The sequence below is a fragment of the Musca autumnalis genome, unplaced genomic scaffold, assembly GCF_047663935.1.
Source record: "Musca autumnalis isolate F117 unplaced genomic scaffold, ASM4766393v1 scaffold_5, whole genome shotgun sequence".
Taxonomy (NCBI): Eukaryota; Metazoa; Arthropoda; class Insecta; order Diptera; family Muscidae; genus Musca; species Musca autumnalis.
In genome coordinates, this window is record NW_027412088.1 from 139,783,275 (window position 1) to 139,806,025 (window position 22,751).

A 22,751-nucleotide genomic window follows, 5' to 3' on the forward strand; every position below is an offset into this window, starting at 1 on the left:
CGACCTTTCAAACAGCCTTCTAGGTTCACTACCGTAGCCAGAAATACATGTTGGCATTCAGATCGTCCATAAAGACTCCCTTCAGCTCGTCTATTAAGACTCTTTTCAGCTTGTCTATAAAATCTCCCTTCAACTCGTCCCTTCAGCTCATCTATATAGACTCCCTTCAGCTCCTTATATCTTATTTCTTTGGATAATATGATATTGTCTTTAATAATATGATATTATCTTTAATATGATATTATTTTTGGATAATATGAAAAAATATTCAAAATTATGTTTTGTGTATATCCGAAAATCTTAAGGGTCAAGTGTATAATTATTTATTAATAGTTTATTTTTCTTCCTCAAATTTCATCAACGATCTCAGCACTTACACGCTTGTAGAAGCAGGAAATTTATATACCCCGACGAACATGCTCCTCTTGTGTATTGTTGTCGTCTTTGTCGAATGGTCAATTTAATGGGGGGATGTCTATCAAATGCAGCAGCAACATCAGTTTATTCAGTGCATTTCAATGCACCAACGCCAACACTCAGTTTATAGATATAAGGGGCGGGGAGCATACATACGACTGTGATACGAATGTCAAACAAACTGTAGACAACAAAGAGCCCCAAAAATGATGAATGAAATGTCGCAACAAATGTACTCGAAAGACCGCCGCTGCATCCACCGCATCACCACCTCGACCAACAATTGTGTGATTCTGTTTAAAATGAAAATGCAAATTTTTGTTGGAGACACAAAGGCGGTTGTCGGATATTCTTGTCTTCGTATATTTTCCGTAGATTTGTTTGTGTGCGCGTGTTTTAAGAAACAAAAATCGGCAATAAATATTTAACTAGGAAAATATGGTAGCTATGAATAAAAATGAAACAAGTAACAAGGGAAGACGTAAACGTAGACCGAAGTGGTTGGAATCGACCTGTGAGAGATCGCATTATCAGGGTGCACAACGATTCGTTTTCTCTTGTTCGTTTTTCGAATTTCTCAGGAGACTTCCGACAAACAAAGTGTAGTGTACAACTCAGAATTAACCGTCCCACGTTCCTCAAGCCGTATAGTAGCCAAATGGTCAGTTTAGGCGAAGTGTTTCGTACATGAACAACTTTCGTTAGATTTGGCTCGCCTTTGAAGACCCGCACGGTCGATTGCTGTTTAGTTTTGGGCCCCTAAGCATAGATCCAAGATTCATCGTATGTGATGATTTTATAAACGTCGTTTGAAGCATTGCGATCGTATTTATTCTCAAACTGTGCTGGATCTTAGGAGAAAAACCCATTTTTGCGGTCAGGTGTCCATGCAATATCCAATGTTAGTTGGTGGAAGAAATGTCCAAGAATGTCTCTATCTCACGATATATAACATGGTGATCTTGCATTACTTGCGCAAGCAGATAAGGCAGTGCTTGGCGTGTTTGAGAAAAAAATTCTTCGAGAGATCTACGGACCAATCTGCGCTAAACAGCCGTATAAATTCGGGCCGCATGGCGGTGCACACAGAATTGGCAGGCCAAAGAATAGATGGCGCAAACAAGTGGATGAAGAGATGACAAGGCGCGGTATTCCAGAAAGCGAAGCACTAAACAGAGAGAATTCGAGATCTTTTCTTAGTTCGGTCTATGGAACAAATGTTCTGTAATGGGTCAGCTAAGTAGTAAGATCTTGCATTATCCGTTCGCGCACACCTTAACTTTTTTCTGGCACAACCGTCGTTTTTGGACGATCCTCACGACCTTCGTTTTTTAAACGTGTGTCGGCCACGATTGAAATCATTAGGATGGTCCTTTATCGACACAAAAAGATTTAGTTTAATCTATGTACCTTTGCCGTGATTATCAACATCGAAATTTGTGAAAAATGATCGGTCGAAAATGTTCACAAGTAAATTCCATTTTTAGCCATGTCCGTCCGTCTGTCTGGCTAGCTGGTGAGCACGATAACTCTAAAGTTTTGGATATCGTAATATTTTGTCCAAACTTAGATAAGTTCCGAAGATGGGCCGTATCGGTCAACTCCTTTTGGTACCTCCCCCACAAAAGTTCAAAATTTGTCTGTAAAATGGTGTGAACGATAACTCTTGAAGGGAGCAATTGATTTGGTCCAAACTTTGCACATCGTATTATTCCTTCCAGATATATACCGGGCTCGAATATGGACTTCGGGTACCTCACACACAAAATTCGGATAAAGTGAATTTTAAGAGCTCCTCTCGGATCGTTCTGAAACCTTTTTCAGTATATTGTCCTTGCGGTTTCCTTTAAGACGGTACAATTTTCTCTTGCGCATGTCCATACTTCCTGAGATACAAAATTCGGAAAAAGTGAAGTTTAAGAGCTCCTCTCGCATCTTTTTGATTCGGTACACATTTTCCGGAGTGAGTCAATACTACCTCAGATAATGGCCCAAAGGCTCCAAAACCCTGCTGGCACATACTAAAATGGCTATTGGCAATATAACTTTAAACCTTTTTCAAAAATTTATTTCAAACTTAGTTTAATGTAAGTAAATATTTCGAGTCCTTTATGAAAAAGTTTGGCTACTAAAAATGTTTGGTATATGTCAATGATTTGGTATAGCTCTACATTACGGTACATAAAGATTTTAAAGCAAACTCATGATACAAAATCAATATATTTTATATAAGGCATAATTATTGTATTTGGTTTGGTTTTGTTGTTTTGTTGTCACTGCTGACTGAAACTTTCTTGTTTATCCAAAATTACCTCTCGTCGTCGATGTCTTTAGATTCTAGAGAAAAGACCAGATTCGGACGGGCCCATCTATGTGATACACTGCATCGAATTAACATTAAATCGGATGAAAAAATATATATGGAAGCTATATGTAAATCTGAACTGATTATAACAAAAAAAATTACAGACTCTATCTACTCTTGGCTGAATTCCGCCCGAAGTACCGAATTTCATCCGGATCGGTCTTATTTTACGAATTTGGTGAACAATAAACATGAAATTGGATGAAAACAAGTAAAAAAGCATTAAGTTCGGCCGGGCCGAACTTTTTATACCCTCCACCATAAAATATTCTGAACTAAAATGGAATAATTACTTTTCATTCCTGTCCCCAACTTTAAGTGGGTACTTTAAAATGTCAGATAATGTTTATTTACATTTATGCTTCATTCGGGAGGCCCTTTTTTATGGTACCTATATCTAACTATGTATGTTGAAAATTTTTGGTGGGCTAGAAATTGGGAGGTACTGTTATATAGGGGTTATAATAAAACATGGGCCTATGTTGACAGTTTTTGATGGGAGCATTTAATGTCAAATAACTCCTAATTCGGTTAAAAAATTTAGCTAGAATCTTCAAAATATCGAAAATCGGTACATAACGTGGGAACTTCAAATGTCATTAACGAAAATATGAACTTAAATAAGTTTATTGACATTTAAGAACTTTAAATGTCAAATTATAGCTACATCGGTCTGAAAATGTAGCTACAAACGTCAAAACACCGCAAATCGGAGGGTACCGTTATATGGGGGCTATACCGAAACGTGGACCTATGTCCACAACTTTTGTTATATAAGTTTATTGACACTTAAGAACCCTAAATGTCAAATTATAGCTACATCGGTCAGAAAATGTAGCTAAAAACGTCAAAATACCGCAAATCGGAGGGTACCGTTATATGGGGGCAATACCAAAACGGGGACCTATGTCCACAACTTTTGTTATATAAGTTTATTGACACTTAAGAACCCTAAATGTTAAATTATAGCTACATCGGTCTGAAAATGTAGCTAAAAACGTCAAAATACCGCAAATCGGAGGGTACCGTTATATGGGGGCTATACCAAAACGTGGACCTATGTTCACAACTTTTGTTATATAAGTTTATTGACACTTAAGAACCCTAAATGTCAAATTATAGCTATATCGGTCTGAAAATGTAGCTAAAAACATCAAAACATCGTAAATCGGGGGGTACCGTTATATGGGGGCTATACCAAAACGGGGACCTATGTCCACAACTTTTGTTATATAAGTTTATTGACACTTAAGAACCCTAAATGTCAAATTATAGCTATATCGGTCTGAAAATGTAGCTAAAAACGTCAAAATACCGCAAATCGGGGGGTACCGTTATAAGGGGGCTATACCAAAACGTGGACCTATGTCCACAAGTTTTGTTATATATGTTTATTGACACTTAAGATCCCTAAATGTCAAATTATAGCCAAATTGGTCTGAAAATGTAGCTGAAAACGTCAAAATACCGTAAATCGGGGGGTACCGTTATATGGGGGCTATACCAAAACGTGCATGCACCGATATATCCCATCTTCGAACTTGATCTTCCAACGGCTAAAAAAATGGTATTCCCCAATTTTCAGCGAAATCGGTCAACAAATGCGACCTGTATGTTGCGAACGGACGGACGGACGGACGGACATGCATAAATCGACTCAGAAAGTGATTCTATGTATATCCCTAGAAGGAACTATGGGTCTATCTCGCTTCCTTTTGTATGTTACATACAAATGCACTAACACATAATACCCCTTACCACATAGTGGTGTAGGGTATAAATATGAATTGGAAATATATCCAAATCTAGTTCGAATTCCGTGAGATTTTCCAAATTTCTTCGATATGATTTGCCAAAATATTTTCTAGACCTAATTCCGTCACACATTTTATATTTCAGCAAAATTGGACATAAATAGCCTGTTTGGTGCACCAAATACCTAAAATCAGACGATATATGTGGGAGCTATATCCAAATCTAAACCATTTTCAATATAACTTTGCAAACTTATTTTTTTGAGTTTTTGGATCAATTTTTCAGGAAGTATGGACTAGCCCCGAAACAAATTATAGAATTCCTTAAAGTACACTCTTTTCATTCTTTGTGTGGGAGGTACCCGAAAGAGTGGTCCAATGTAGTCAATATTGGAACTTAGTCCGAGTCCTTAAGAAATAATACCATGTACTATATTTGGACTAAATCGGTTTATCCCTACGAGGGTTGTCTTACGTGCTATACAGTTCAGTTTGTGCCAGCAGGCTTTTTTTAAGCTTTTGGATCATTATATGGAGAAGTATGGACTTGCCAAAAAAGAAAATGCGCCGTCGTAACTGGGCCCGCGATTATAACTTGTTGCAAAAATTTCAAAGCAATCCGAGACGAGCTGTGGAACTGTATTTTTTCAAATTATGTGTCGGAGGTACACTACTTCGTGTACCTGTTTTGTCTATACTCAAAGCTGATCTATGTCTGGAAATAATATTACAAAATTATGACATATTCGGTTACTCCGTTTGAGAGTTATCGTGCGCACGATTTAAGCGAAATTTGTTGAACTTTTTAGGGGGAGGTACCGGAAGGTGTGGACTGATGTGGCCTATCTTCGAACTTGAACTAAGTTTGGACAAAATATTACGATACCCAAATCCGTTGAACCGTTAGAAAGTTATCGTGGGAATGAGAACCAAGTTTGGGAAATAGGGTTGGAAATTTATACTAATGTTGCAATTTGAACTTCCGTACTTATGTGTGCTAAATCGTACTACATTCAATATATCTAGGCATTGGGTTAATGTATAGAGCTGAAATTTTGAATTTTGCTATTAGGTTCACAGTTAATGTGTAAGGTTGAGATATAGAGCAGTGTTAAAAAGTACGCAATTTCGAAATCGAAATGATCCTAAAATTGTTACTATTTGGTATCATAGTGTGTCATTTTTTGATTCATAGTTTTTAACCATATTTTTACACCACAGCCGTTTTTCTCTATCTCATCAACTTTCGCGGTTATAGGCCTCTTAAGATTTGAGGCTTTGATGCCAAATGGGATCATTTTGGCAGGCTCATAACTTCTAAACCGCCTAGTATATTGATTTGATATCGCAGACGAAGTTGTAGCTTCTGTCATAAAGAACAACAAATAAAACTCATCAAACTTCATCTTCAAGCTCAAGCTTTTACATTTTTTCCTCGGGTTTTGGTCTACAGATGTCAAACCTATGTAATAACATGTAAACTATGTATAAAGGTCAAACTAACAAAACAAATGCGGTTTTATCATTTTTTCTGAGTCCATAGATATTAACCGTTCAAATTTCAAGAAAACAATCAACTGCAATAATGTAGGAAATATATTCGTAATTATCTTTCTGGAATATGCACACTGTATGTGAAAGGTTCATTTTAGCAAAACACTTTGGAAAATATTAGATTTTTATCCTTTTTCCACCGATTCGGGTCCATGTATACCAACCAGCCCGTTCAAAATACTTCAAATCTTCTAAAAACGTCATTGTTTATACCCTCAGCCTTTAGGCTAATGAGGGTATTTACACTTTGATACGACCAAAAATGTGCCTTATCGAAATAATGGTTTTAGACCCCAAGTATGTTTGTATGGGCGTACAGAAATAAGGCCCCAGGAAATAACACCCCAAATTGAAAATGAAAATAGGCCCCAAACAGGTATATGAAAAACAACAACAAAACTTTTGGGGTCTAATTTCGTCTTTTTGGGACCTGTTTTCATTTAACTGTTGGGGCCAAATTGTCTTCACCACAAGTAAATCGAAAATTTGAAAATCAAATTGGGGTCTAAATAATATTGGGGCCTAATTGAATTTTTCATTAGGGCCTTTTTGCACATGTTTGGGGCCTAAATATATTTTAGTGTTTAACAAAAACAAGAAATTGGGGTGCATTTTCTAAAGTTTTTATTAAGATATGATCGAAAAATGGGGTGCAATTTCGAAAACTTTATTAAGAAAAAAGCGAAAAAAATTAAAGGACTCAAAATAACAATAATTTTTAGTAATAATAAGCAAAAGTAAACACTTATTTCATAGAATTCAACAAATCATATGATAAGTAATAATAATTGTTAATAATTATTACTAATGTTGCAGATTTTGACAGTTGTGTAAAGGAAAAGCTGCCGACAAAATGTTTCAGCAACATTAAGAAAGTAAAAAAGATACACCTATTAACAATGTTTAATTTATATACCTCATCTTCCAGTGGGAGCATATTTGTGCATATAGCGTTTTCTTCACACACCATCCTATTTAAAAATGCTAAGGCATTTATTTTTCCTTTTTTACAGAGGAAGGAAGGGAAATATATTTAAAAAAATCGCGCGATTTTTTAAATATATTTTTCTTCAGCTACTCTCCTAATTCTGTTTGACTTGACTTGGAGAGAAAAAATATACTAAAAAAAATCGCGCGATTTTTTTTAAATATATTTTTTCTCTGCATTTCTTTCTAATTCTGTTTGACTTGATTTGGAGAGAAAAAAGTATATTTAAAAAATCGCGCGATTTTTTAGATATATTTTTTCTCTCCAAATCAAGTCAAAAAGAATTAGAAAGAAATGGAGAGTAGCTGAAGAAAAATATATTTAAAAAATCAAACAGATTTAGAAAAAAGGGAGAGTAGCTAAGAAAAATATATTTAAAAAATCGCGCGATTTTTTTTTAGTATACAGAATTAGGAGAGTAGCTGAAGAAAAATATATTTAAAAAATCGCGCGATTTTTTAAATATATTTTTTTTCTCCAAATCAATTCAAACAAAATTAAAAAAAAATGGAGAGTAGCTGAAGAAAAATATATTTAAAAAATCGCGCGATTTTTTTAAATATATTTTTCTTCAGCTACTCTCCACTTTTTCTAATTCTGTTTGATTTTTTAAATTATTTTTTTTTCTTCAGCTACTTTCCATTTCTTTCTAATTCTGTTTGACTTGATTTGGAGATATGGAGTAGTTAAAGTCTGTCTCGGGTTTGTTTGGTTTTTGGTCAGACCGAAATTTGTCCACACCTTTTCGAGCATGAATGCTTCAACTATTTGATGGGGAGTTTTTGGAGCCGGCACAAATTTTTTGCTAACGTTGTGATACAAACTTCTTTGTATTTCGTTAAAATATATACTTTGTGATTCTTGCTGATACTATAAAAATATATACATACATATATGTATATAGAAATTGGTACAGAAATACTCACTTATCACAATGTTTCTGAAAAACATTACGAACGGTACTTGATACCGACGATCCACTTCCCAAAGATTTTGCGATTCCTACGCAATCGTCTTTAATTTTATTTAAAATTTTTATTTTTATCACATTCATAGACGCCTGCTAGTACACTTGAAAATAAGAGCTTGTTTCTAAGTGGCTTTAACATGCTTTAACATGCATAAAAAAGTACAGTCATAATTAGTTACATATTACAAACTATTGAATGAATATCTTTAAAAATATTTTTTGAAATTACACCCCAAATTTAGGGCTTCATTTACACCCCAAATTTAAGTGAATAAATATTTTGGGGCGTGAATGCATACTTTGGGGCCTAATTGCATTTTCGTTGTTTGGGGTGATAATGCATTTTGCAAATGCACCCCAATTACAAAACTGCATTTTGGCCCCAATGAAATTTTGGGGCATAATTGCAATATTTTTTTGGGGCCAAATTTCCTAGTTTGGGGCCTTTTTGTATTGGGGCAATTTTTCAAATTGTAAAAACACCCCAAAAATTGGGGTCCATTTTCATTCCCGTTTGGGGCGTTATTTCTTGGGGCTTTATTTCTGTACGCCGTTTGTATGATATCCGTTTCAGGCAATTTTGAGTAGATCCCCTGTCGGACTTTTATTAACCAGTTGATAAAATGATTGATAATAGATCGATAATTTTTAAACTGACTAAAAACTGGCTGAAAAGTTATCTAGAGATGAACCACTTTGAACAGAAAAAAATTTCGGCAATTGTCCATGTATAGATAACTTTTCGACCAATATAAAGTTAGTCGAAAAGTTATCTAGAGATTAACCACTCTGAAAACAGAAACATGTACCATCTGCAAAGTATTTGTGTTTGTCGAAGAAATAAGGCACAAATGTATAAATAATTCGCACTTGCTTTTTCTTAATATTCTTCGTATAAATGCAGCATCCAGTTATAGAATACAGTGTTGATGGACTGAACATATTCGTACATAATACTCATATTATTCTGGAATTAAAAAGGAACACAAAGGAAATATACAAATTTGCCCCTCCTTCTCTCTAACAAAAAAGAGAGAGAGAGAGAGAAAGAGAGGGGGAGAGAGAGTATGAAAAGTCAAAAATAAAAAACACACAGAAACAAAAATTGTTTTTTTTCACATTATGTTTTAAACTAACTAAAAATAGGCAAAAAAAAGTTAGTTTATTATCAGTCGAAAAGTTATCTGGCGTTGGACAATACTGACTACTCAGGCGCTCATCGCCTTGTAAAATTAGTCAGTTGGCATAAGGCAAAATTATCGATAAAATGCCACTTATGTTTAAAAAAAAGCTAGCTTTATGTGAGCTTTAAATCGGCCACAGTCCCTACAGGGAAGCTAGCTTTATGTTCGAAGATGGGCCACATAGGTCCACTCCTTCAGGTACCTCCCCCACAAATGTTCAAAAATTGTCGCAAAACTTGTGCGCACGATAACTCTTGTAAGGAATAACCGATTTGGTCCATACTTTACACATCGTGTAATTTCTACCAAACTTAGATGAGGTTCCAATATAGACTCAATCGGTCCACTCCTTCGGGTACCTCCCACACAAAATTTCGGAAAAGTTCAGTTTTGGACCTGGTCTCGAATCGCTTTGATTTTTGTTTACGCAAGTTGTATTCGCTGTCCTCTATACGACGCTGTAAGTTTCATTACGGGCAAGTCCATACTTCCTGAGAAAATAGCCTGAAAGTTACAAAAAACCCTAGGACACCGTGTGTAGTGGTTGGAGCGCAAGATAACTCTCGAACGGATCTGCCGATTCGGTCCAAAATTTGTCTTTCGTAATATTTTGTCCAAACTTAGTTCAAGTTCAAAGATGGATTATATCGGTCCACTCCATCCGGTACCTCCCCCACAAAAGTTCGAAAATGTTCGGAAAATTTGTGCGTACGATAACTCTTGAAGGGAGTAACTGATTTGTTACATACTTTGCACATTATGAAATTTCTGCCAGACATATATGAGGTTCCAATATGGACACAATTGGTAAACTCCTTCGAGTACCTCCCACACAAAATTTCGGAAATGTTCAGTTTAGGACCTGCTCTCGAATCGCCTTGGTTTTTGTTGTAACATCTTGTATTCACTGTCCCCTATACGAAGGTACAAGTTTCCTGAGGGGCAAGTCCATACTTCCTGAAAAAATAGCCTGAAAGTTGAAAAACAAACCCTATGACACCATGTTTATGGGTGGAACCGCAAGATAATTCTCGAACGGAAATGCCGATTCCGGCCAAAATTTGGCCTTCGTAATATTGTTTCCAAACTTACTTTAAGTTCGTAGTTAAGCCATATCGGTCCACTCCTTCAGGTACCTACCCCACAAAAGTCAAATAATATTCGAAAAAATTGTGCGCACGATAACTCTTGATGGGAGTGACCGATTGGGTCCATACTTTACACATAATATCTACCAGATATATACCAGTTCGAATATGGACTATATTTGTCCACTCCATCCCGTACCTCCGACACAATATTTTGGATAAGTTCACTTTAAGACCTGCTATTGAATCACTTTCATTTTTGTTGAAGCAACTTACATTCGCTGCCTCAATTACGATGGTAAAAGTTGTTTCAGGGGCAAGTCCATACTTCTCGAGAAAACAACCCGAAGGGTGTAAAAACCCCCAATGGCACACCCATGGTCTATGTCGGTCCATTCCTTTAAGTACCTTTTCCGCAAAATTTTTGAACTTTAATCTTTATCAACATTTTTGTCGGTTCAAACGCACAACATTTTTAAAACCCCCTAAATACATACGTATTTTGGGAAAAAAATTTTGCATACATTTTGCATATATACACAGGCTGAGGGTATATCTCTGTCGGCAAAGCCGACTGATACTTTTTTTCTTGTTTTGTTTTATTTTAAATTTTAAAATAAATTAAGCGTTTTTTATGGGGTAGAAAAAAAAACTTCTCTGAAATTTGTCATTAAAGGAACTCGAGATTTGGATAGAATAGGCACAGACATTTTAACAACGAATTAAGTAACCAATAAATTATATGGCTATATGATTTCTTTAAATGTTGAATCCTTGTTCCCGCATACACTTTTTGTGAGCTTCAATCAAGTCTCCGCATTTAGCTTCCCCGCTTTTCATAATACATTGATCCCGAACCTTCTTGGTTTCAGGGCAGGCACAGCAAGCTTTATATTTTGGTTTGGCAGCTGGAGTTTCCACAGTACCCACAGTACTGCTGTTGGCAACTTCTTTTACTGGTGCATTTCCCATTGCGTTCTGAGAGGTGGTTTAAGGTGTTGTATAATGTAATTTACAAGATTATTCTCTTGCACGAGTCGAGTTGTCTTAAATTTAAATTTTTAATAAAAATTCAAATTCCCCTGTCTAATTATATGTTAACAGTAAATATCAGAATAGGCCCTAATGGGCCAAATCACGGTTAGTGTGTCATTCTGATGTTTATTGTTCTTGTTGTTAATTATTATCCTATATATATTTTACTGACTCTCTTATTTTTTATTTCAGGTAAGTTCGTGGATATTGATAAAATTTACAAACTGTTCGTAAGTCTTTTAAAAATTTACCCAAATATTTGTCTATACAATTTTCATTTTAATATTGAAATCAAATAAATATTTATCAAAACAAATCGGTATGATAATCACAAACGTTTCGCAAGAATTCTCCTGAAAAAATTAAGATTTTTGGGAGACCAAAAATATTATTTTTATATTTTTAATTTTGTTTTTTCAAAATAGTCTGGCTTAATCCCATTGTTGTTGTTTAAATATTTTAAAACAACTAGTTTATTAGTGGAAAAGATTTGGCATTGTTCGCCAACGGGTAAGGCAGTGAATACTATATTTTCGATTCTCGCCACAGAATCTCATCAGTTCCCTTGTTTTTTGTTTGTGGATATTCTCCACCGAAGTTATTTTTCAATAACTTCTTCAACAAAAAACTTGTTATACCCATACATCAATCGTCAGCTCGAAGTATAAGGGTAAGCAAAGAAAAAATTTCAATGAGAAGTTTTTCCTTGGCAACCTCAGACAACTCCGACGAAAGTGTCTGCGAAAACAATTCAAACCTTTTCCACTAGTATGTGTCGTCGAATTTCGACGAATGTACACACCAACATTTGGTCGGTCTGCTTTACAGCAAAAACAACACACGTCGTGCCAGTGTCTTCAATTAGAAACATTGTGGCGTTTTTTTTTTAATTTTTGGGTCCCTAAGTTTTGCAGCCTTTTTTCACAACGAGGATGTCAACAAACAAAACACAAAAAGAACAAATATCCTACGAAAAAAAGTGAATTTTATTTGTTGATTATTTATTTTTTTATTTTAATTTAATTATTATTTTTTTAAATACGTTCGATTAATGTTCTTCTGAGAAAACGCTTATTTCAACATAAGTTGTTTTTATGTAAAATTAATTAGAAAATATTGGGTTTTATTTTACGTCCACATATGCAATTTTATCTATAGTCCTTGAAAAATATTTTTGTTTGTTAATCGTGGGGATAAGCCATTAAACATGGAAGTATCTCGGGAATGGTAACTTTTTTCTGAAACAACTTTTGGCAAACAAGTAAACCTGTCTTTTTTATCAGCTTATCGTCACCTGAAATGCCCAAAGACGTAACCCTCGAAGGGTTACGTTCAATGTTACGTCTTTGGGCATTTCAGGTGACGTTATGTATATTGGCTACGTAAATTAACTTAAAAAAACATATCTAAAATTCACCATTAAAATTCCAAATGCAAAAAAACCGCAAAGAAAATGTACATGTACATGCATACATATACAGTGGTGTGAAAAATAATAAGGACACTTCAATCCATAACCAAGATTACATAGAAAACTGACTAAAAAAGTGAAAATTACATCAGTTTATAAAATTTATTGTTTTCTTAAAATGTTAAGAAAAGTATTATAAAAATATTTTGATTGCTTGTAACCATATTTTATTTATCTTTTATATTTTATGCGAATTGTCGTAGTTTGGTGTGTGAAAAATAATAAGGACACTTCATGACATCTTTTAATAAGGACCAAACTTGAAACAAATTAATGCAGGTTTTTACTAAATAATGGTAGATAAAGTGTTTCAGTGTCATTAATACTTTGTAGACGATCCTTTGTTTTCTAAAACGGAAGTGCATCGTCTGGGCATCGAGTCGACAAAATTTTGGCACTTCTCTACTGGTATCGCGTCCTACGCAACCTGTATAAGTTGCCAAAGGTCGCCATAATTTGATGGACACTTTCCCCTGCTTGATTTTTTAACTTCATTCTACAACATTTTTCAATCGGGTTCAAATCAAGGGATTGTATGGGCCATTCTAACCACTTAACTTAATTATCCTGGAACACCTTTTTTCATTTTGCCGTCAGTTTTGGGTCATTAACCTTGCTGAAGACTCATTTGAGAGGCACACCCCCTTCAGCATACGGACGAATTATATTTTTCAAAATTTCAATGTAATCTGGAGATTTCAAAAACACTTTGAATACTGTATAGAGACCCCACAGCATAGTAAGAAAATGAGCCCCACACCATGCTGTTACCTCTGCCATATTTAGCCGCCTACAGAGTATATTTTGGGTTATATTATTGAATTTTAGGTCTTCAACCCTGATAAACTCCTCTATCGGAACAAAAAAATATATTTGGTTTCATCAGACCAAAGAATGGTACGCAATTTTTCTTAGACCAAGCGATGTGATATCTAGCAACCACTACGTGGGAAGTGTATAATTTTTCGATTAAAATGATACTTTTCTGACACTGTGAGCTCTAATGTGGCCACCACAGAGTGTTTTAGGAGTTGTTGATGCGTCAAAATTAATATTTAAGTCGTTTTTTCTTTGTAAAGATGTGGTAAAAGTATCTTTTTTAATCATCGAATAACGCATTTATTATTACAGGTGCAATTTTTGGATTTCTGCTACGACTTTTATCTTTGAAGTTCACTTAGATGCATCCTCCACCATTGTTTTTTAAAGATTCTAAGCTTTTTCTGTAATTTTTCTGTATGAATTTCCTTCTTTATGTAAACATTTAGTGATTTCTCGAGTGGCGTGATAACAATGCGTATTTTTACCCATATTTGCAAAGAAAAACTAAAAAATACCGGTAGATTTAACATTTAATGAATAGACATTAATTCATTTTAAACTTTTACTTACAGGAAAGGATCAAAAAAAATAATATCAATTTATTTTTACTAAAACGAAAAACTGTCCTTATTATTTTTCACAGCAGAAATCACGGATTTTACAATAAATATTTGTTTTGTATAAAAACTAAACAGAAAGAAAACAAAATCGTAGCGGGATTTCTTATTGCAATACATGTACATTTTCAAAAACAAATTTCCATCGCAAATTCTTCCATTTTACACATTTTAGGAGCGACCAAAAGTTGTGAATGTCACTGTCCTTATTATTTTTCACACCACTGTATGTACATATGTTTATAGAAATTTTTATCAATCAATTTGGTTTCATTGACCTTCATGGATTAACAAAAACAAAGCTACGTTTTTTCCTAGCGGAAATATTTCGCTATCCCTTTTAGCGATGGAAAATTTTCATATGGATTTTTATGATTACACTTGACGCCAGTCAGCCAACGAACCAAGCAGTCAGCCAACACCGAAGCGTTACTGCGAAGTGTGAAACCGAAAATTCATTTCCCCCATTAAGAGTATATGATGTTGTTGTTGGTATGTAGTTGCTACAATACTATACACATCTCTCTCATGCACTTTCTCTCCCACTATCACAACAAATAATGAAACGGTGACCGAGTGAAGGGTATCATCATCACACACAATACAATGAGCTGAGGTGGTTTGGAAGTCTACTAACATTTGTTGGAAAAATTTTATAAATTTGTGGTGTGAAATAGAGAGAGTTTTTTATACAATTCCTATTATAGGAAGATGAAAATAACTCAAAATAAAGAGAGTGTCAAAGATTTTAACTCAAAAGTTTCTCTATCTCTCTGTATAAATTAACAGAGCATTAAGTATACGCCACATGGCATTAACAGACCAATGTTAATAATAACATAGCGCCCGTGTTATTACATATTTTATTTTGCATCAATATTATATTCTATTTTGTATGGGGTTCACTATTCTTGTTTTATTTTTTGCCCATTTTGTTTTTGCTATTTTGTTTCTTTGTTTTCTTTCCATTTTATGTGTTTGCTGTTATATTTTTTGCATTTTCTGTTTGTTGTTGGAAACGACGTCGACGTCGACGTCGACGTCAACGTTTATTTTTATTTTTTTGTTTTTTGCATTCATCGGATTTCTGTGAAGAGTATTTAAGTTGAGTGTTTTAACTTTAAAGCTTCATTGATTTGTTGCCATTAGGCCGAAGAGAGTTGGTTTTCAGTTGATTTCGATATTTTACCTTGCATTGTTTCCTTTGTCGTTGTTGCTCTGTATGTTTTAATGTTTGTTTTGACTGCTTGACGTGTATGGGGTTTCAACAAATTGTCAATATTTGTATGACTTCATAAATTTAACAATTAACAGGAACAACAGCGTCGTTTTTTTTATTTACATAAATTTGTACGTGAATTAAAGCTTAAAGTTCAGAAATGCAAATTATTGCAGTGATTTTTCTCAAAAAAAGAGAAGAAAAATCAATCGTTTCGTGCCCTAGAAAGAAATTGAGCAAATGTACATCTATACACCCTTTCTGAAAGAAAGGGTGCTTCAATGAAACTTTCTGAAGGAAAGGTGCCTCTATAGACCAGTGTTAATCACCACAGGGCTCGCGAGCCGTGTCTGTGTGAACACACACAATCTCAATTGTGGTGAGTTTGAACGTTGCTCTCACCACCGATCATCTTCTTTGTTTTAGCAATGAACTAACGCACACGATGTTTATCTAGAGAGGGATAGATAATCTCGTGTGCGTGCCCAACACAAACGCAGTGGTTGAATTTGTTGTTGCTGGTGAACACAGCTATAGACCCTTTCTCAAAAAGGGTGCTTCTATAGACTCTTTCTCAAAGAAAGTGCGTTTCTATAGGCCCTTTCTCAAGGAAAGGGTGCTTCTATAGAAAGTAAGGGTGTTTCTATTGACCCTTTCTCAAAGATGGGGTGCTTCCATAAACTTTGTCTCAAAGAAAGGGTGCTTCTAATATACCCTTTCTTAAAGAAAGGGTGCTTATATAGACCCTTTCTCAAAGAAAGGGAGCTTATATAGACCCTTTCTCAAAGAAAGGGTGCTTCTATAGACCCCTTTCTGAAGGAAAGGATGCTTCTTTAGATCCTTTCTGAAAAAAGGGTGCTTCTACAGATCTTTTCTGAAAGAAAGGGTACTTCTACAGATCCTTACTGAAAGAAATAGTAATTTTCTGTAGATCCTTTCTGAAAGAAATGGTACTTCTATAGATCCTTTCTGAAAGAAAGGGTACTTCTATAGATTCTATCTGAAAGAAATTGTACTTCTATAGATCCTTTCTGAAAGAAAGGGTACTTCTATAGATCCTTTCTGAATAAAGAAAGGGTACATCTATAGATTCATTCTGAAAGAAAGGATACCTTTTAGATCCATTTGGAAAGAAAGGGTACTTCCATAGATCCTTTCTGAAAGAAAGGGTACTTCTATAGATCCTTTCTGAATAAAGAAGGGGTACTTCTATAGATCCATTCTGAAAGAAAAGTTACTTCTATAGATCCTTTTCACTCTCTATGGACCCTTTCTACTCTTACCTGTTGCCTATAAAAGGACCACATCTCCAATGGAAGACAGCATACAACGAAGTTGAGAGAGAGAGAGACGGAGAGAGAATGAATAATGGAATAGAGCAATATGTCGTAATCGGACAGCAACAGCTCTGAACTTGAAAAGGAATACAAAGCTTAATTTCATTCCATGTAACTGTAAATCATTCTTGCTATTTCAGTTCTAATCTTAAGTCGATTTTAAATTTAAATTTCATCATTACAACATTGTTTTCAACACCAGAATTTTCCATTAAAACAAATCTTCTAGCTCTCATGATTGTTCTCGCCATTAAAGCCTCCTTTCCTCCCTATATTTTGTGGCTTATCATTGTGACAGTGACCAGCCAGATAACCAACCAGCCACTCATCGCAGGCATTGTTTGTGTTCATGCACTTGTACCACCCGTACGACGTGCTCCTATCCATTCGTCTATCTGTCCAGCTGTCATATGAAGTTTTCTCATTTTCCTGTAGTTCTTTTTCGACTTCGTTTTGTTTATGTCATCTTTGGCGCCGTTTTATTTTAATTCAATTACAATTCATTTGTTTTGTTTTTCTTTTCTTTTCTGTGTCTTCATATGGTACGCTTTTTTGCTGTTTTGTTTTGGATATTTGTTGTGTTCCCTTTGTGAATCACCCACCGTCCTTCGTTCCTCCCTGAATTTGCAGTCAATTGCACTATTTTTGGTGAACTTTTTAATTTTGTTGTTTTCTTTGCGCTGTGATTTTATTGTTGTTGTTCATGATTATTTTGATGATTGTTTGCATTTTTGACTTCTGTTTGTTGTTGTTGTTGCTTTTTGTTTGTTTTTTTCCTTTCGAGTTATTGAACTCCTTCTCAGTCGGAATTTGCCGGCGTCTGTTGGCTGAGTTTTGGTGGCTAATGGTGTTGCTCCGCCTGCCACCACTACCACTAGTTGCAGATTTTTTTGATACGAAACACATTTGCACTGCTTTGATTTCTCGGAAAATAAAAATTATTATATCCACAGAAAATTGTGCCTCTTCCAGCAACAGGGGTATATTACGACGATTCAGAAGTTAGAGGGGCAGTTTTTGAAAAAAATGCTGGCAAATAATTCGTTCACTTGTCTCTGTGGATTTCTAAGAATTTACTTGATTTTTGATGCCTAATTGCAAAAAATGTTAATGTATTTTATGCTTGCGGCATTCACGTGTATCAAAAGGCAAATGTTTGGAATGTAAGAACAGGAACATGCGACCAGACGGTGGTCAAGATGTGGGTTTATAATGAAAAATAAACTTTCTTTTCACAAACATACCCGAAGGGGAAAAAGAAAGGCTTCTTTAAGATGAAGAAGGTCAGATCGATCCTTTTTGTAGCTCAATGATATGAGACCACTGTGGTACAATGGTAAGCACAAGGCGGCTTACACACTGAACGCCCTGGTTCGATTCCCAAGCTAACACATGTTCAACGGTGGTAGTAAATATAGCCAACATTACACAGAGGATATTTATACTCTGCCTCATACTCTCAAGAATATATTAGCTGTTGTTATCGAAGAATAGCCTCGAAATTCGTATGATAGTTTCCAATAATTTTTGAGGACTTAGAATTCTGATCGTAATACATACCCAAGCATTCAGCAGTCCCCATAAGAAGAGCTTTGTAAGTCTTCTTCCTATAGAAAACCTTTATGAGATCTTTTGTAGAGAGAAAAATTCTTCGAAAGATTTATGGACCAATATGCGTTAACGGTGAATACCGACGTCGTATGAACCACGAGCTATACCAGCCGACCGACATCGATATAGTAAAACGTATCAAACTACAACGATTGCGTTGGCTTGGCCATGTCAGCAGGATGGACAAAGATGCCCCAGCCAAAAAGGCTTTTGAATACGAGCCACTCGACGGTATACGCCCCAAGGGAAGGCCAAAACTCCGATGGAAGGACCAAGTTGAAGAAGATATCATAACATGGCATCCAAAATTGGAGAAGTAAAGTAAAAGATCTGTGCGTTTGGAAATCTATTCTTAGTTCGGCTAATGGAACAATACGTTCTGTTTAATACAAAACCCATCTAAGGAAAGGAAGGAAGGTCTTTTGTAAGGTCTTCTTTATAAAGAAAACTTTTAGACGATCTTCTTCCTATAGAAGAACTTCTTCTTTAGCAGAAGAAGTATTTATACACATAGAATACCATTAAGCCTTTATAAGGTTTTTTTTTTCTATGGAAAACCTCTTCTTCCTATAGAAGACCTTTTTTAAGGTCTTCTTCCTATAGAATATCTTTATAATGTCTTCTTCCAATAGAATACCTTCGTAAAGTCTTCTTCCAATAGAAGGCTTTTAAAAGGCGTTCTTCCAACCGAAGTCCTTTATAAGGGCTTCTTCATATAGAATACCTTTATAAGGACTTCTTCCTACACAAGACCTTTATAAAGCCTTCTTCCAATAGAAGGCTTCTTCTTTTGGAAGACCTTTATAAAGTCTTTATGAAGTATATAAGGTCTTCTTCCTAAAGAAGACTTTTATAAGATCTTTTTCGTACAGAAGACCTTTAAAAAGTGTTCTTCCAATAGATGACCTTTATAAGGTCTTCTTCCATAGAAGGCTTTTATAAGGTCTTCTTCTTCTCATAAAAGACCTTCATAAGGCCGTCTTCATATGAGACACCTTCATAAAGTATTCTTCGTAAAGAATACCTTTACAAGGTCTTCAAACTTTAGTAGACCTTTGGAAGAATTTCTGCCTATAGAAGACCTTAATAGGGACTTGTTGCTATAGAAGGCCTTTATAAGGTCTACTTCATATAGGAGAATTTTATAAGATGTTCTTTCTATAGAAGGTCTTTTTCCTATAAGTTCTTTTTTCTATAGAAAACCTTTAAGAGATCTTCTTTCTAATGATGTTTTTGTAATATCTTCTTCCTATAGAAGACTTTTATAAGGTCTTCTCCCTATAGAAGACCTTTATGAGGACTTCTTCATATAGAAAACATTTATAAGGTCTTCTCCCAATAGAAAACCTTTATAAGGTGTTGTTCCCATAAAATATATTCCTATAAAATACCTTTATAAGGATTTCATAATATAGAATGCCCTTAAAGGACCTTCTTCTAATAGAAAAACTTCCTACAGAAGACCTTTATAAAGTCTCTTCATATTGAATACCTTGATAAGGTATTTTGCCTTTATAAGGTCTTCTTTACAACTTCTTCTTTTAGAAAACGCTTTTATAAGGACTTTTTCATATGTAAGACCTTTAAAAGGTCTTCTTCCAATAGAAGTCCTTTATAAAGACTTCTTTCTATAGAAGACCTTTAGAAGGGTTTCCTCTCATAAAAGACCTTTATAAGGTCTTCATCTTATTGATCACCTTTGTAATGATTTCTTCCTATAGAAGACTTTTAAGAGATTTTCTTTCTATAGAAGACCTTCAAAGGACCTTCTTCATATAGAAAACTTTTATAAGGTTGTCTTCCCATAGATGATATTTACAATAGAAGACCTATAAAAGCATTTCCTCCATGGAAAATCTTTGTAAGGTCTTCTTTCCATATGGAAGACTTCTACGAGGCCTTCTAAAAGTCTTCCTCCCGTGGAAGGTCTTAGCAGTGTCTTCATCCCTAGCAGATACTTAAATGGTTTCCTTTACTGTTACAAAATTTCCTTTCTATAGAAGACCTTTTTATACCCTCAGCCTTTAGGCTAATGAGGGTATATACACTTTGATACGATCAAAAAGGTACCTTATCGAAATAATAGCTTCAGATCCCAAGTATGTTTGGACGAAATTTGTTTCATACAATTTGGAATCTGTTCATCTGTCTGCCTGTCTGGCTCACTGGTGCGCACTATAACTTTCAAACGTATCAACCGATTTAGTTTGAAATTTGGGTCTCGTAATATTTTGTCCAAACTTAGATCAAGAATACGGGCCATATCGGTCGAAGACGGGCCATTTCGGTCCACCCTTTCGGGTACCTTCCCCACAAAAGTTCAAAATTTGTCGCAAAAATTATGCGTGGGAACTAACGGATTTGGTCTATTGGTCAAGTTCGACACAAAATTTCGGAAAAGTGCAGTTTAAGATCTGCTCTCGAATAGTTTTTATTTTCTTGCAACTGGTTGTTCTCGGGATCATACTTCCCGAGAAAATGGTACGAAAGCTGTAAAAACCTACGGCCGTCACGTTTAGTAGCTGGTGCGCAGAACAACATTCGAACAGGATAAGGCGCCTCGCCCAAAAAAAAATTTTGCTAAAATATTTTAGTTATAGTTCGAAAATGGCCTATATCGGCCCACTTTATGGGGTAGCTCCCTTATAAAAGTGCACCATTCTTCTGAAGGGCAGTTCAAAGGCTGTGCGAACATTCTTTGGAAAATTTTCTCTAAGATACTCTTTGTGATCCTGTCGACAGCGATATTATGTTTTTCGTGAGCAATTCCATGCTTCCTGACATAATGATAGAAAAGCTAAATTATACGGTGACCAACTGAAATGACCGGAGGGCGCGATATCTATCGAAAGGAATGTCTCCCAAAATAGGATCCACTTCCAAAATAGACTACGTCAGAACATTCCTCCAGGTACCTCCTCTGCACACGTTTGAGCTTTAATCCGAATACATATTTTTGTCGGCAACTTCGTACTAACCTATTAAAAATAAAATATCCTGAAATTCTACCGAACATCTTTGAAGGGTTCTCTTTCCTACAGATATATTCTTCCATAGAAAACTTAAAAAAAAGATCTTTTAAATAAGTCTTCCGAAGACTTTCAAGAGTTAATTTTCTCATAGAATAATTTCAAGAGACATAGTTCCTTATCATTAACGTCCTTCGGATCTGAACTATTCGAAGACGTACTCATTTGACTGTGAATCGTGTACCAGCTAATGTCAGTTTGTGAACCCGCATTGGCCAAAACTCAGTCCGAAATTTGATAAACATACATATGTAGGTTTCTTGGTAGAGACCGACATTTCTTGCTGTTGGTTTAGCGTCCTTTTCAAGTTTTTTCATACTCCTACTTTTGCTTCGAAACGAATTTCTCTACTTATTCTGATACTTAAATACCTTTAACTATTGATATAATCTTCAAGTAACCAATTATTAATTTTATTAATAACAAAAATTGTTTCCTTATTTGAACAAAAAAAGGTAGACCCGCTAATAGAATGTATTCGAATTTTAATCATTGCCCTGAGATGTAGGTTAACATGAGAATTTAATTTGTTTTGTAATCTACCAAAAGAAGTGAGCTAGCGATAAGATAAAAAATAACTAATGAAAGAAGTTCACTACGACGTTCGACTACCACCCAAATTTATGTAGCATTGAAAATATTTGATTAAAAAATCATTAAAAAATTAGTTTTCAGATTTCATGGGCCAATGAAGAACACTGAGAGAAATTCTTTGCGCATAAAAAGTTCATGTGGCATGCCATTTAAAAGGAATTTTTCCTTTTCGATTTCCAAGAAATAAATAGAAATCTGTATCTTTAACTTTTTAAGCCTTCCATTTTCCCTTACAAACTAATTTTACCTTCATGTTAATTAGTTTTTTAATTTATTTAAAATATATTTTTGTATATTTTGATATTTAAACATTTAAATTATTCCCTGGTGCCTTCTGCAGATGACCCAACCAACCAGCAACCATAAGCATACATACATAAATTGTACTTTGGAGAACAACAGCAACGAACATCGACTAACATTTTCATTCGATTTTCCTGTTTGTCGAGCATAAAAATTTATGCAAACTCATTTAATTTTGCCAAAATCAGCATCAGCAGCAGCAACAAACAACAGAGCAGCCAGCAGCAGGAGGGTGTCATCATCCTGGGGGTGCTATTAAATCGACACTTAAGAATGTTGATGGCTGTACTCTCCTCTATTACTTCTATGAGTTTGTGTGTGTGTTCAATGTTTATGTCTCACATACGTCTTACCAAATAATTATAAAATTCAAAACATTTGTAATCAGATGTT

General features: G+C 35.1%; 2 protein-coding genes across 9 annotated transcripts in view; one reads left to right on the plus strand and one right to left on the minus strand.

Annotated features, from left to right (window-relative positions):
• Window positions 1-22,751, plus strand: part of mam (neurogenic protein mastermind) — a 586,128-nt gene that overhangs the window by 390,230 nt on the left and 173,147 nt on the right. The gene's annotated exons all lie outside the window — the stretch shown is intronic.
• Window positions 11,028-11,360, minus strand: LOC141386584 (cytochrome c oxidase copper chaperone-like). Its single transcript, XM_073955434.1, has one exon. The coding sequence runs from the start codon at window positions 11,290-11,292 to the stop codon at window positions 11,080-11,082; it is 213 nt and encodes a 70-aa protein (XP_073811535.1). The 5' UTR covers window positions 11,293-11,360; the 3' UTR covers window positions 11,028-11,079.

Excerpts from the sequence above, each read along its gene's own strand:
- LOC141386584 (XM_073955434.1), bottom strand. The coding sequence starts at position 11,292 with ATGGGAAATGCACCAGTAAAAGAAGTTGCCAACAGCAGTACTGTGGGT.